General features: G+C 41.6%; 1 protein-coding gene across 1 annotated transcript; it reads right to left on the bottom strand.

Moving 5' to 3' along the window:
• Positions 1–4,636: 4,636 nt before the first annotated feature.
• On the bottom strand, positions 4,637–6,120 carry LOC118488189. The gene is made up of 2 exons (XM_035985408.1): positions 5,475–6,120; positions 4,637–5,361 (listed from the first exon to the last, which is right to left on the bottom strand). The coding sequence occupies exons 1-2, from the start codon at positions 6,118–6,120 to the stop codon at positions 4,637–4,639; spliced, it is 1,371 nt and encodes a 456-aa protein (XP_035841301.1).
• Between the last annotated feature and the right edge of the window lie 7,452 nt (positions 6,121–13,572).

The raw sequence follows: 13,572 nt of genomic DNA, 5'->3' as shown, positions 1-13,572 counted from the left end.
GTTGAACATGATTGTTTATTTTGTTTAAGTGTTTAGTATTGTTTTATGAACTTGTGGAGCAAATTATATGTGTTAGGAACAATGAGTAAGAATGTAATGAATTTATGGCGTTTTTAGTATCTTTAGATGATATTTTGGAATATTTCAAAAAAAAACTTGTAGGGCACAATTTTAAATACGTTTGCAATTTGTAATGACGTTTGACGGGTTTTTGATGATTTATAAATTTTAGTTTCATGTTCTTTTATCTTACATGATCCGACCCGACCCGCTATGAACCGATATTTTTATACAGCTAGGAGCCTAAAATCTTTGAAAATATTCCGCACCCCAGGAAAAAATTCCTTGGTCCGCCACTGTGAGTCATCTCGTTTGATTCGGGGTTTGGTTTATCTTCTTCTTCGAACGATCACTACAAAACAAACAGCCGTTAGACTCGCCACGTGGAGAATGGAGGTTCTCTCCGTGACCACCCTCTGGCGTGAGAATAAGTATAGGTTTCAATGAAGAAGAAGAAATGGTAGTGAAAGTGAAGTGAATGTAAATTGTGAAATTGTACCTGAATTATCCTTATTTATAACCGAATTTTGGGCGGGAAAGTCTGTTGACGGAGGATGTAACGGAAAGTTATTTCCGTGAGCGGTTATTTTCTCCACCGTTAATCACTAACGTGATGTGTATGCACACGGATCGTGGGCATGATCAACGACTGGGGAGATGCCACATGGAAGGTGGGCAAGTGTGGATCTTTCTTCAATTCAGTGCCATCATCATGACTTTGAGGGGAGCTCAGGATGATGCCACGTGGCCATTCGGTTATAACCGAATGGTGGCGCACGATAAAGCCTTATAGAAGATTTACAGCTGTAATCCTATGTGGCTCTGCCTTGTGCAAATTCTGTTGTAACAGGAAAGTTCTTTTCTGTTCAAGTCTGGGCGATATCCGCGCGGAGATGTTATTAGGGTTTTATCCCAACTGTTCTGTTGTATGTGGGCTTGCGTAAGGATATGCTAATTCTATCTTGGCGCGCGGATGTTGAAGATTGTTGTCTTTTAAGTTCTCTTCTTTGGAACCAGTGCACTGCCGCGCAAGGTTCCTTAAAAGAGGTTCATTGGTGATGAAGTTGTGGTATGGTCTCGAGCACCTGCACAAGGTTTTTGGGACCTTACCCCTTCAAGTCCACCCAGTCCAGTGTTGCTCTTATGCAAATAAGTGGAGTACTAGACTTATAAGAGATGGGTGATTTTCATTGTGGAGTTTTTGACGCAAAACATGGGGAATCTTCTTGGAGAAGATATTTTTCCAAGCTGAACTGTTCATTATGCTAGAATAAACGTCTGTTATCATGAGCTGATTGATGTGACATGGCTTTTGTGTGCCTTGGGGTAGAAGACGAATGGATGTTTGACCGATCACCTTCTTATTGAAACTGTAGCTTATGGGAATATGTGCAGATGTCTAACGCTTGTCAAGGGTTATTTTATAAAATTGATGATTACTGTGGCGCCGTCGTTTCAGAAAGTGGCAATTTGACAGTAATCATTATGATTTCTTCTGTATGTTGCAGTTGTTACTTTACCGGATTTGGTAAATATGAGAATGAGTCGAAAATACTGTTCACGGAGAGTCGCCGAGATTTTGAAGACTCTTGATGCTGCTGAAGCTATGCTCCGTCTTGGAAGTCTGACACCAGAAAAGACTGTCGGAAGTGGAGAGTTTTCCAGCACTGTGTTTTGCCCCTGTAAAGGAAAGATGGTATCCCATTTCCTGCTGGGGTTGATGATGAAGATGCAGGTGTTACACGATTGTTAGCGAATGTCTTGATGCAGTTTTTTCCGGCTGATCGGAGGGGTCGGTGCTCGATAGTGTATAAACAGCGTCAGAGTGGGCGATCTTCTGTAATTCCGGCTGGGGCCCGAATGGCGACCGCTGCTATGGGTGATGGGGAGGGTGGGAACCCATGGATCATTGACCCTCACCCTATTGAGTGGTATGGTGAAGCGCTGCATACCCCTTTGGAGGTGTTGGCCATGTTCCCAGATGTCTAGTTTATTTTGTATGTTTTTTGTAAATATTTTTGGTGCACTGTTGTGCTTGTATACTTTTGTTCTTGTGCTTTCTGCACAAGTAGTTTTTTGATGCACTGCTGTGCAAGTAGATTTTTGTTAATGGATGTGGTGTGCAAGTAACTGTGTTTAATATAAGAAATGTTTGAATTACAATGTCTTGCATGTGTATAATTACTTTTTTTAGGTAAAGCGAATAAAGATGGTATAAAGCTCATGTGTGAACATAGGTCTCGATTGTATGCGGGGCTTCTACCCGGGGACCGTTCATGAGACTTGTAAAGTCTTACCATAGTGTTTTCGCTCTTACCAAAAGAAATTACATGCATTTTGTAATAAACAATAGAGAATAATAGAAGTTGAACTTTGTATTTGATTGGATAAGGCGCAGGGGCCAGTAGATACAAAGTAAATAAATAAAATAATTATGTTGCCTACGCAATCGTTGGCTGTTATGCTGGATGGATGAGTTGGTTACATATAGCACTTGCGCAGTTGTTGCGCATTCCAGGTGCGTGGTACATCCGTTCCATCGAGCCTTTTGATAGTATATGCGCCTTTACCCAGGACTTCATGAATGACGTATGGTCCTTCCCATTTAGGCGCGAGTTTTCCTGGTTTCTCAGCGTTGGAAGCCTCATTTTCGCGCAGGACAAAATCTCCTGGAACAAAGGTGCACACACGTACGCGAGCGTTACAGTATTTTTCTAACTTTGATTTGTACCTGGCTTCGTTAACGGCTGCATTTTCGCGCCTTTCTTCAAGGAGGTCTGATGGGTTGGTTAATTTTGCATGCTTAAAGAAGGTAATTGCATGGTTTTGATCATTGTTTCACATGGAATATTGTTACTTTTAATGGTCTTTATTGATTCTTAGGTTGATGGTGAGACGGTAACAAAAGACGGAATCGAAAACGGATAAACGAGCTAGCGGGAAAGTGCAAAACAATGTGGAGATATGCTGTCAGGCGTAGGCTACGCCCAGTTAAGCGTAGGCTATGCCCATGTCGAGTTAGTGGCGCAAATCAGCCAAATTGGCCCAAGTTTATAAGTCAGAAGATTAGGGTTCTGCAAGGGGACTTCTCTGGAGACAAGAGGACGAGCAAGGAGCAATTTTTGGTGATCTAAAGGCTTTTAATTCATCATTCCAACCGAAAATCAAAATCTGATTTTGACCCAATTGAAGAATTCAACATGCTGATGAGAGGCTAAACCACCCGTGATCATCTCCGGGACTAGGGTTTGTGTTAGACTTTGGGTTTATTTATATTTATGAACTTTTGGATTAAGATTTGATTAATCATTCGGTTAATCTATCTTATTGTTGCTTGTTTCCGATTAAACGATTGTTTGATTGTCATAGACACACGTATTCATCAGTTATTTGGTTTGGTCATCAACATTTGGGATTAAATTCTAAAGTATCATTGTTCTTAAACCTTTAACCATTGAACTCGTTGATGTTTATGAAATCTAGGATTGGCAATTAATTAGATTACTATTCATTTGCATCAATCCTTCGGTTTCGATCGTGGATCATTGCAATCAAATATATTATCTGTTAGTTATTTATCAAAACAAGTGTTTAGCAAATCATGTCTATGTCATTTCCAATTGGTATTATTTAAGTTACCCAATTTTCTACGCAACCTGAAAACCCGGAGATTGGTCCTTTCTCATCATTGTTTACAACTACAATTTAATTTCATTTTCATAATCCGTCTCACCTTTTGCAAAAAGCAATTAGTTTTAATTTAGACAATTGTCACAAACAACGAGCTTTCATACTTTCCACTGATTCCCCGTGGATTCGACACCCTACTTGCCCTTTATTAGTAAAGGTGATTAGGACACCTTTTAAACATATTTTTGACCGACCTTACGACATCGATCAAGGTCTAGGTCAATTCTTCGCTCTTGCTCGTTGTCTTGTTTTTCCATGGCGATCATGCGTGGTGATGGAAGGCCGACTTCGTCTGGAATTACCGCTTCTGAGCCATAAACGAGGCTGAACGGGGTTTCGCATGTACTGGTTTTTGGCATGTGCGGTGGGCCCATAAGATGCTTGGGAGTTCATCCACCCACCCCCTACGCGCGGTTCCTAGCCTTGCTTTTATGCCGTCCACTATCTGCTTCTTTACGCTCTCAACTTGCCCATTCGCCTATGGGTGCGCCACAGAAGCAAAGCTGTGTTCGATGTTCATTTCTTTGAACCATTTTTGTAGGTCTTCTGATGCGAAGTTTATACCATTATCAGAAATGATACGCAATGGTAATCCGAATTAAAAAATAATGTGTTCCCATATGAATTTGCGGATCACCATTGCAATAGTCGACGCGAGAGCCTTTGCTTCTACCCATTTGGTAAAGTAGTCTACTGCTACTACTATGAACTTGACTACACCAGGCACATCGGGAAAAGGACTAACGAGGTCGATGCCCCATTGCTGGAAAGGCCAGGCTGAGGTGACTGGGACCAGAGGGTTCTGTGGGCAAAGCGTCTTTGTGGGATGGCGCTGACATGCTGCGCACTTGCGCAAGAGTTCTACCGCATCTACATGTATACCTGGCTAATAGTAGCCTGCATTCATGATTTTTGCCACCACCATGCGCGGGCCGACATGGATCCCACATAGTCCCTCATGAATTTTGTGGACTAAATACTGTGCATCGGTCTTATCTACGCAGCGTAGAAGTGGACCCATGAATGATTTGCGGTACAAGATACCATCTGCCATTTCGTAGTTTAATGCCTTGTGCTGAAGTTTTCTGGCTTCCGCCTTTCCTTCTGGAAGGATCCCATGTTGCAAGTATGTAATGATTGAGGACATCCAAGATGGATTCCCGACTTCTATGATGTTCACTTGTCTTAAGGGAACGGATTGGTTAGATAATACCTCGATGCGTACTTCCTTCGCGAGGTGTTTGAAGCTTATAGCAGCCAGTTTGCTTAGCGCATCTGCGTGTTTGTTTTCGCTTCTGTTGATGTGGACTATCTTGAAGGTTTGAAATTGGTTGATAAGGATTCTTGCTTGTTCCAAATATAGAGCCATGGCTTCGCCTTTAGTGTCGTAATAACCGTTGACTTGTTCTACTACTAATTTGGAATCGACATGCGCTTCGAGGTTCTTTGCTCCCATCTTGAGTGCCAGGCGGAGACCTGCGAGGAACGCTTCGTACTCTGCTTCGTTATAGGTACTTTTGAAATCCAGGCGAATTGCGTACGTGAGCTCATGATCGTCAGGGCTAACTAGTCGAAGGCCTGCACCTGCTCCATCATCGTTTGAGGCGCCATCTGTATGTAACGTCCAAACCCTGTCATCAAAGACTGGGGTAGGATTTTGGATTGCCTCGCACTCCTGGATTTTGTCGATGGGGACTTCGGTAACAAAGTCTGCTAAGACTTGCCCCTTAATAGCTGGTCGCGACTTGTATAAGATGTTGTACCCCCTAATTCGATAGCCCATTTGGCCAAATGTCCTGCAACATCTAGCTTAGACAAGATTTGTCCAAGATGATAGTATGTAAGGACGGTGATGACGTGGCCAGAGAAATATCGTCTTAACCTGCGTGATGCGTGAACCAATGCAAGGACGAGTTTCTCCATTATAGAATAGCGCGTCTCTGGACCAGTTAGCATTTTGCTGATGTAGTATATCGGAGTTTGAACCCCGTCTCTTTCGACCATTAGTACTGCGCCGACTGCTACTTCTGCTGCAGAGAGATATAGGATCAGTGGCTCGTCTTTTTGCGGAGCCGTTAAGGTTGGTAATTGAATCAGACACTCCTTCATTTGTTGAAAACCTTTTTCTGCTTCTGGGGTCCACTGAAAGTGACTCTTTTTGACGCAGTTGCGCAATGTACTGATGAATGGATATGATTTGGTGGTGTGATTTGCAAGAAATCTGTTGAGTGCTGCTAATCGACCAGCAAGACATTGCATCTCTTTGATGGATGCTGGTGACGGCATGAGTTGAATGGCTTCCACCTTTTCTGGGTTAACCTTGCAACCATCCTTGGTTATAATAAACCCTAGGAATTTGCCTTCTTCCATCCCGAACGAACATTTCACCGGGTTTAGCTTGTGCGCAGGGAATTGAATGTGCGCTGAATCTTTGCCAACATGGATTCTTCTTCCCTACTCATGATAACGAGGTCATCCATGTAAACTTCTACTGTTACTCCAATATCGTCTCCGAAGACTTTGTCCATCAGTCGCTGATAAATGGCGCCTGCATTACGAAGACCGAAAGGCATTTTTGTATACCAAAAAATACCTTTGTCTGTGCGAAACGCTGTTTTGTCTTCGTCTTCTTTTTTCATTTGTACTTGATGGTATCCTTTATAGCAATCCAGGAAACATTTCCAGTGGAAGGATGCTAACGAATCGACTTTCTTATCTATTTCTGGAAGGGCGTAACAGTCTTTCGGGCAGGCTTTGTTGAGATCTTTGAAGTCGACACACATGCGCCACCCGTCGTTATGCTTTTGTGCCATTACTGGGTTTGCTACCCAGGTTTGGTATTGTACTTCGCGCAGGATCCCAGCTTGAAGTAGTTCAGCTACTTGTTCGTTCACTGCGTTTGCTTTTTCTGTACTAAGACTGCGCTTCCCTTGCGCGACTGGTTCCGCGGAAGGTCGGATATTTAAGCAGTGTTGTGTTATTTCTCTTGGTACCCCGGTCATGTCCGTTGGGGACCATGCGAAGATATCCGTGTTGTTAGATAGGAGTTCTTTTAATTTTGCGCGAATTTCTGGTGAGATGGCGTGTCCTAACAAAATGGTTTGTTCAGGATAGTCTTTGTTGAGAACCCATTTTTCTAGTTCGTTTGACGGTGAAGGTTTGGCAACCTTTACTGGTGGCTCGTCGTCCACATACATCACTTCTTTGCTGGAATATAAAATTGCTACCCCGGTTTCCGTCGGAAAACCACAAGCGGCATGTGGAATGGAGGTAATCATGCTGAACTCTCTCTGCGATCGTCTTCCTAATAATACGTCATGGCAAGATGTTGCTGGCATGACCATAAAATTGACTATGACGGTGCGCGAGTGCTCACCATCTGAGAGTGTGAGAGGGAATGCAATTTGACCCAACGGAAAGACGGCTTCATTGCAGAAACCAGTTAGGGGAAATCGACTGGTTCCAAGTGCGCCTTGTCCTCTGGGTCTAATTGCTTAAAGCTTTGCTCATAAATTATATCCATGGAGCTACATGGATCTATAAACATATAATCGGTGCGATAGTGGCCGAAGATACCAGTAATGATTACCGGGCGTTCTTCCTGAGGACCCCCTAGAACGACAGGGAAGACTACTTGTTGTTCTCGCCAGTGTTGATTGTGACTCCGTTTGTGTGGTCTTCGTGAAGGTCCTCCTTGTACCATATTTGTCTGTTGCACCTTGGTTTCCTGATGGTTATCAGCCTCCATATTTTGTTTTATGTATCTGAATGGTCCCAGATACCCATTGTTACTAAGTTGGATGTCCCACTGATTCGTTGATTGTGGGTCTATCTCTAGAACACTGAATTCCTTCTTAAGCATGTACCCTTCCTGAGGTTCCTGACCATTAGATCTGTTATGGAAAGACTCAGATCTGAAATTTGGTACAAAAATTTCGTTTATGGTGTTCTGAAATTTGTTGAACCAATATGCTGGAGCTTCTTCTGAAGATAGATCTGGATGAATTCGAGTTCCGGATCTTATTTCTGGGGTAACAGATTTTTTCCCCAGTAGTGATTGTTGCTGTTAGCTGTTCTGTCCATGATTCCGTCGATCTGAATAACCTGAGCTGAACTACCCCTGTCTTCAAATCGAGGACTTGATGGACGGTTTGATGGAATCTCTACCATGGATAACATAGATCAAAGAGAAATGAATCAAAACGAGAAGATGTGAACAAAAACTGAGAAATCAGTGGGCGCCAATGAAGAAACACTGGTTCAATAGATCAGAATCAATTAAACCAGGGGGTTTAGATCTACATAAAAGGGTGAGTCCTCTCGTTTGATTCGGGGTTTGGTTTATCTTCTTCTTCGAACGATCACTTCAAAACAAACAGCCGTTAGACTCGCTATGGGGAGAATGGAAGTTCTCTCCGTGACCACCCTCTGGCGTGAGAATAAGTATAGGTTTCAATAAAGAAGAAGAAGTGGTAGTGAAAGTGAAGTGAATGTAACTTGTAAAATTATACCTGAATTATCCTTATTTATAACCGAATTTTGGGCAGGAAAGTCTGTTGACGGAGGATGTAATGGAAAGTTATTTCCGTGAGCGCTTATTTTCTCCACCGTTAATCACTAACGTGATGTGTATGCACACGGATCGTGGGCATGATCAACGGCTGGGGAGATGCCACGTGGAAAGTGGGCAAGTGTGGATCTTTCTTCAATTCAGTGCCATCATCGTGACTTTGAGGGGAGTTCAGGATGATGCCACGTGGTTATAACCGAATGGTGGTGCACGATAAAGCCTTCTAGAAGATTTACAGCTGTAATCCTATGTGGCTCTGCCTTCTGCAAATTCTATTGTAACAGGAAAGTGCTTTTCTGTTCAAGTCAGGGTGATATCTGCGCGGAGATATTATTAGGGTTTTATCCCAACTGTTCTGTTGTATGAGGGCTTGCACAAGGATATGCTAATTCTATCTTGGCGCGCGGATTTTGAAGATTGTTGTCTTTTAAGTTCTCTTCTTTGGAACCAGTGCACTGTCGCGCGAGGTTCCTTAAAAGAGGTTCATTGGTGATGAAGTTTGTTAGGATCTGAGTTTGGATTGATTGTGATTTGTGTTTGAATTGAGATGGAATTATGAGTGAGTTGTGCAGCGGAAATTAAATGGAAATAAACTTTTCCCAATCAAACAGAAGAAATGCTTTCAATCATACATTTTCAACATAGAATCAAATGATTAAATTTATTTCAAATGTTGATTACAATGCATGTATGATATGCAAACTCCCCCTCAGCCCGAGCTCAGTGTTTGTTCGTGCAGAAAGAAGATGGTGAATGAGCTCAACAGAACAGTACAGAATACTGTTCTATTTATGGGCACTTGCAGACCACTGAGCATCTAAGCTGACGTCACCATGAAAGTGACATCTAACCTCCTAACAAACTCTAACAACTGACCTGTACAAACACTGCTTAAGCTAACTACTGATGTTACAATTCAATAAATAAAGTAATCATAAACTGCTGCTACATCCTTCCACTGCGGTGAACCCAACAGTACTTGTCATGATCAGCAGTGCTTGAACCATGGCAGTAGATTGAGCAACAGAGCTTTAGTTCTTCAATTAGACTTTGACTTGATCCGCAGTTGTAGGTCAGCAGGTTGTATAATCAGCAGTTGTAGGTCAGCAGATGTTGAAACCACTTTCAAGGGGAGAGACGTTCAACCAAACAACTGCTTATTCTGGATCCACTGCTCTGATCCAGTTTTGGCTTTCATTATCTGTTCCTTTGGCAGGGTTAAATCCCAACAATCTCCCCTGGAACAGATAATGCCAAAACTCTTCATTATTGGTAGATCTTTATTGCCTCATCAGCAGTTCCCTTATTTGCCCTTTGAGTTGTAATTTAAAGGTTAAGGCATCTGTATCATCATCATCCCTGCTAAGTGGAAGATCAAGGAGATCCTGCAAATCTTCAAGACTCAGGCCAAGAGCTTGTTCCCTTGTTAATTTCTTCACTTCTCCAATAGACTTGAACACTGTCAGTACGTGGGTCTGTTTATCAGTTTTCCACTTTAGTACTTTTGAGCCTGGTGGGTTTCTTGGGAGATTTTTATTTGAAGAGGTATTAGGTGATGCTGGCCTATTCATGACAGGTTGAGCAGTACTTGCATATTGTTCCAGTTCAGATTCTTCTTTCATCATTAACATAATGCCCTCTTTTACAAGGTCACTTCCAGCAATTAGATCTTGAACTGTTTCAGCACCAAACTGGTTTTGACTCATTCTTTTGTAGATGGCAGCACCAGTAGGAGCTGTGGTTCTTTTGGCTTGCAGCTTTGGTGGTCGTTTTGAGACCTCTGCTTTGGAGTAGTCAGGTTTTTGTGGAGCTGTTGGATCTTTCTTCCTAAGTTCCTCCAACCTTTTATAGGTGGCCTTGACCCTAGCTTCTCCCCACTTTGACACAGAATTCCTTGACCCATATTCAGCAACTATCAACTCCTCTTTCATTCTCTTCAACTCTAAGGCTTTGTCAGCTTCAAACTGTTTGAATTTTTCAGGGGGAGTCTGCTTGACCTTATTTTTGATCATTTCATGAATCCTGGCTACTTCCTTTTCAAGCTCAGGAATGGTCCAGTTTTTGTACATATGTTTCTCCCCCTTGTATTTCTTGTAGGTCATGATATTTTCAGTGTAGTCTTTTCTCAGGGACTCATCTGCCCTTTCAGAAATTTGTTGAGATACATTTTTGGCGAACTGCTCCATAGATCTGACCTGTGTGAGTAGAAACTGATAGTTTTGTTGGAATTCTCTATCAGATTTCCCATGTATATTTTTGATTGAGATATCTTCTGCCTGCTTGGCCTTGATTTTCAAATATACTTCAATATTATTTGGCCTGGGATATCCTTCAATTGATGGCAAACTCCTTTTGGCAGGGTCATCCTTATAATAGAAAGATTTGATCTCTTCCCTAACTGCTATGAGTTACAAAGGAAATAAAACCCCTGCAGGAGGTAATGGCTTTTGGTTTTGAGCTGAAGAGAGAGGAATGGGTTTCAGAATTGTGACAAGTGCTTGGGATTTTGAAGCTGTTGGTGGTGGTGATGGAGAATCATCATCGGGTATGATAACCCTTCTCCTTTTTATTTTAGGAGAGGCAGATGATGTTTTTGATGGAGCAGTGGCAGTGGTTTGTGACTGAGAAACAGCTGTTGAAACAAGTGGTGTTTCAACTACTGTTGTCATTACAACAGATGTTATAACATCTGCTGTCTTCTGCTTTATGGCAGCAAGTGATGGTGGAGATGTTGTTTTTGGTGGTGATAAGGCGGTGGAAGTGGTGTGTGTTGAAGTGAGAGCAGATGTTGAAACAACTGAAGTATCAGCATATGTTGGTACAACAGAGGTTGCAGCAGCTGTTTGGGTGGAGGTTTGATGTTGGTGGCTTTTGGATAGTGGTTTTGAAGTATGCTTTGGAAGACTGGATGGTGTGGATTTGGGTTTCCTTACTTTTCTAGTGAGATTTCTTTTTGGAACAGGATTTTGATCATCCTTTTCACCAGAACAACCCTGCGCATACAGCTTCATGAAAGCTCTCTTCTCCTCATTCCACCTTGATAAATCCTTTGCCGCTCTATCCCTTTTTACACTTATGACACCTTCATCAAGTGCATTCTGGGTAACATCAAACTTTTTGCTTCCATTTGACAAGGGTATGTTTCTGAGCATTGCATCCTTTTCTGGATCAAGATACAACCCATTATCAATCCCTTTCCTTGTCCACTCCTTAATTTTCTCCCCCATTTTTGCATTATTTATGGGGATTTCATCAATAAACAGAACTGTTGGAGGAGCAGTGCCAGTGGTTGCCAACAGATGGGCCTTGATAGCCTTGATGTCATCTTTTGTATCCTTGAACCTAGTCTCCATTGTATTTTTGAGCTCTTGAACATGTTTTTCATGTTGCTGCTCAGCCATCTGGTGTTGTTGGTGGAGAAATGGTTGAAAAAGATTCCAGAGCTCATTTGTAACATCTGCTGGTGGTGGAGCAGGTGCTTGAGGTGGAACAGCAGTGGATGGTACCATTTGAACTGTTAACAACTGTTGCAGCATTTCTTTGATTTCTACAACAGATGTATCCAGTTTTTCAACTCGTTCCGTCAATTCCTGGTACTTTAAATCATCACCCAATTTAATGGGATCATCTGATTTCCCACTAGCAGTGGTTGTATTAGAGTTGAGATAGGAAGTGTACTCCTAACATTAACAACTAATGCCCCTTTTTATTGGTACTGGGGTCTTCTTCCTTCAACACTTGATAATCTTTTGTTTCAACATTTTTAACCAAATCATTGAAAATTACCTTGGAATAGTTAAAATTTTCTTCTTGTAAAATAGCATATCCCAAGTTTTGAATTTTCATTGGTATTTCATTAAAAGAGGTGGTTTTATTTGAAACACACATGAGAAGGGTATGGAATAAAAATCTTGTTGCAGGAGGGAATAAACCTTTTTGTAAGGTATCCCTCTTCATCATTGTGTCTGCATACCCTCTCTCAATGAAGTCAATTTTTAACTCGTCTTTAGGGAAAGAATCTTTACCTTCCTGATCAGCGAGCTGAAAGACCTCAGATATGGATTGCGGTGTTATTTGAACTGCCTTTTTCTGCAGAGTAGAGTTAATGGCTATGACATTTTCACCTTGTTTTTCAAGGGTACAATTTTTCCAAAACTCTCTCTGAGTTTGCAGGTAAATGGGTGCATCAACGGTTAACAAAGTTTTGTACTTTGATGCGTTGATCATATCGAGGATGGAATCAAATGTATCGATGTTGTCGGGTTTTGTGAGAAGACCCAGTAGATTATGAGACGGTTTGTGTGGGATTTCTGTGGAGGTAGCCTTTTGAGAGACCCCTTTGGAAGATTTTGTGGATGATTTCGAATTTGTCATTTTGAAGATGAGGATCGAAAATGAGTTTGTGAAGAAATTTGATGGAATGGATTGGAAACTGCTTTGAGAAGAGAATTTTTAAGAATTCTATTCGATAGTGAAACCCTGTTTGGGCTTTGAAAAGGAAGTTTTATAGAGGAAAAGTGAATGCTGACGTGGCAGCGGTTACAAAAGGTCTGACCACTATGTACTATCCGCATGCCATCCCCTGGTGAAATGAAGGACAATACTTTTGAACAGTACATTTTGTGAAAACAACTGGTGAAGACAGTAGTTGTGATGGTAATGGAGAACAGTGGATGCTTTTAACTATCAGTAGATAGCTCAGCAGTGGATACAACACTGATTTTGAACATCAGTATTTATCAAAGGAAAATGAGAACAGGGATGACTTTCAGCAGTGGACAGATTTTTGAGGTAGAACAGACTTTTGAACCCATCAGTGGTTATGGCAGACTTTTAGGATTTTAAAGAAAAATTCATTTTTAGCTATTTTTAAGGATGGATTTTTGATTTTCTGAAAACATTTTAATGCTTTTATTCATAGAAAAAACAGGATTTTTCCTGTTATTCCATGTTTAGCATGCCAATCCTAGAGATCAAGCTTTCAAAGGTGGATGTGTCTAATGCTTTGGTTAGCACATCTGCCAGCTGATCCTTAGTTGGAACATGATGCAGAGAAATCAAACCTTTTTCATAGCAATCCCTCACAAAGTGATGTCTGATGTCGATGTGTTTGGTGGTTGAATGGCAAACTGGAATTTTAATGATATTTTCTGCTGCCTGGCTGTCCAACATAAGTGGTATCTTCAAGGCAGTGATACCAAAATCCAGTAACTGATTTTGAAGCCAGAGCAATTGGGCTGTACAGCTTGTAG

The sequence above is a fragment of the Helianthus annuus genome, chromosome 16 (genome assembly GCF_002127325.2).
Source record: "Helianthus annuus cultivar XRQ/B chromosome 16, HanXRQr2.0-SUNRISE, whole genome shotgun sequence".
NCBI classification, from domain to species: Eukaryota; Viridiplantae; Streptophyta; class Magnoliopsida; order Asterales; family Asteraceae; genus Helianthus; species Helianthus annuus.
Note: the sequence above shows the minus strand (reverse complement) of the source record. Positions and strands in the feature narration are given on the sequence as shown.

Coding starts and splice junctions, on each gene's coding strand:
- LOC118488189 (XM_035985408.1), bottom strand. CDS start 6,120: ATGGAAGAAGGCAAATTCCTAGGGTTTATTATAACCAAGGATGGTTGC. Junction 5,362..5,474: donor TCGCGACCAGCTATTAAGGG/GCAAGTCTTAGC, acceptor CGTTACATACAG/ATGGCGCCTCAAACGATGAT.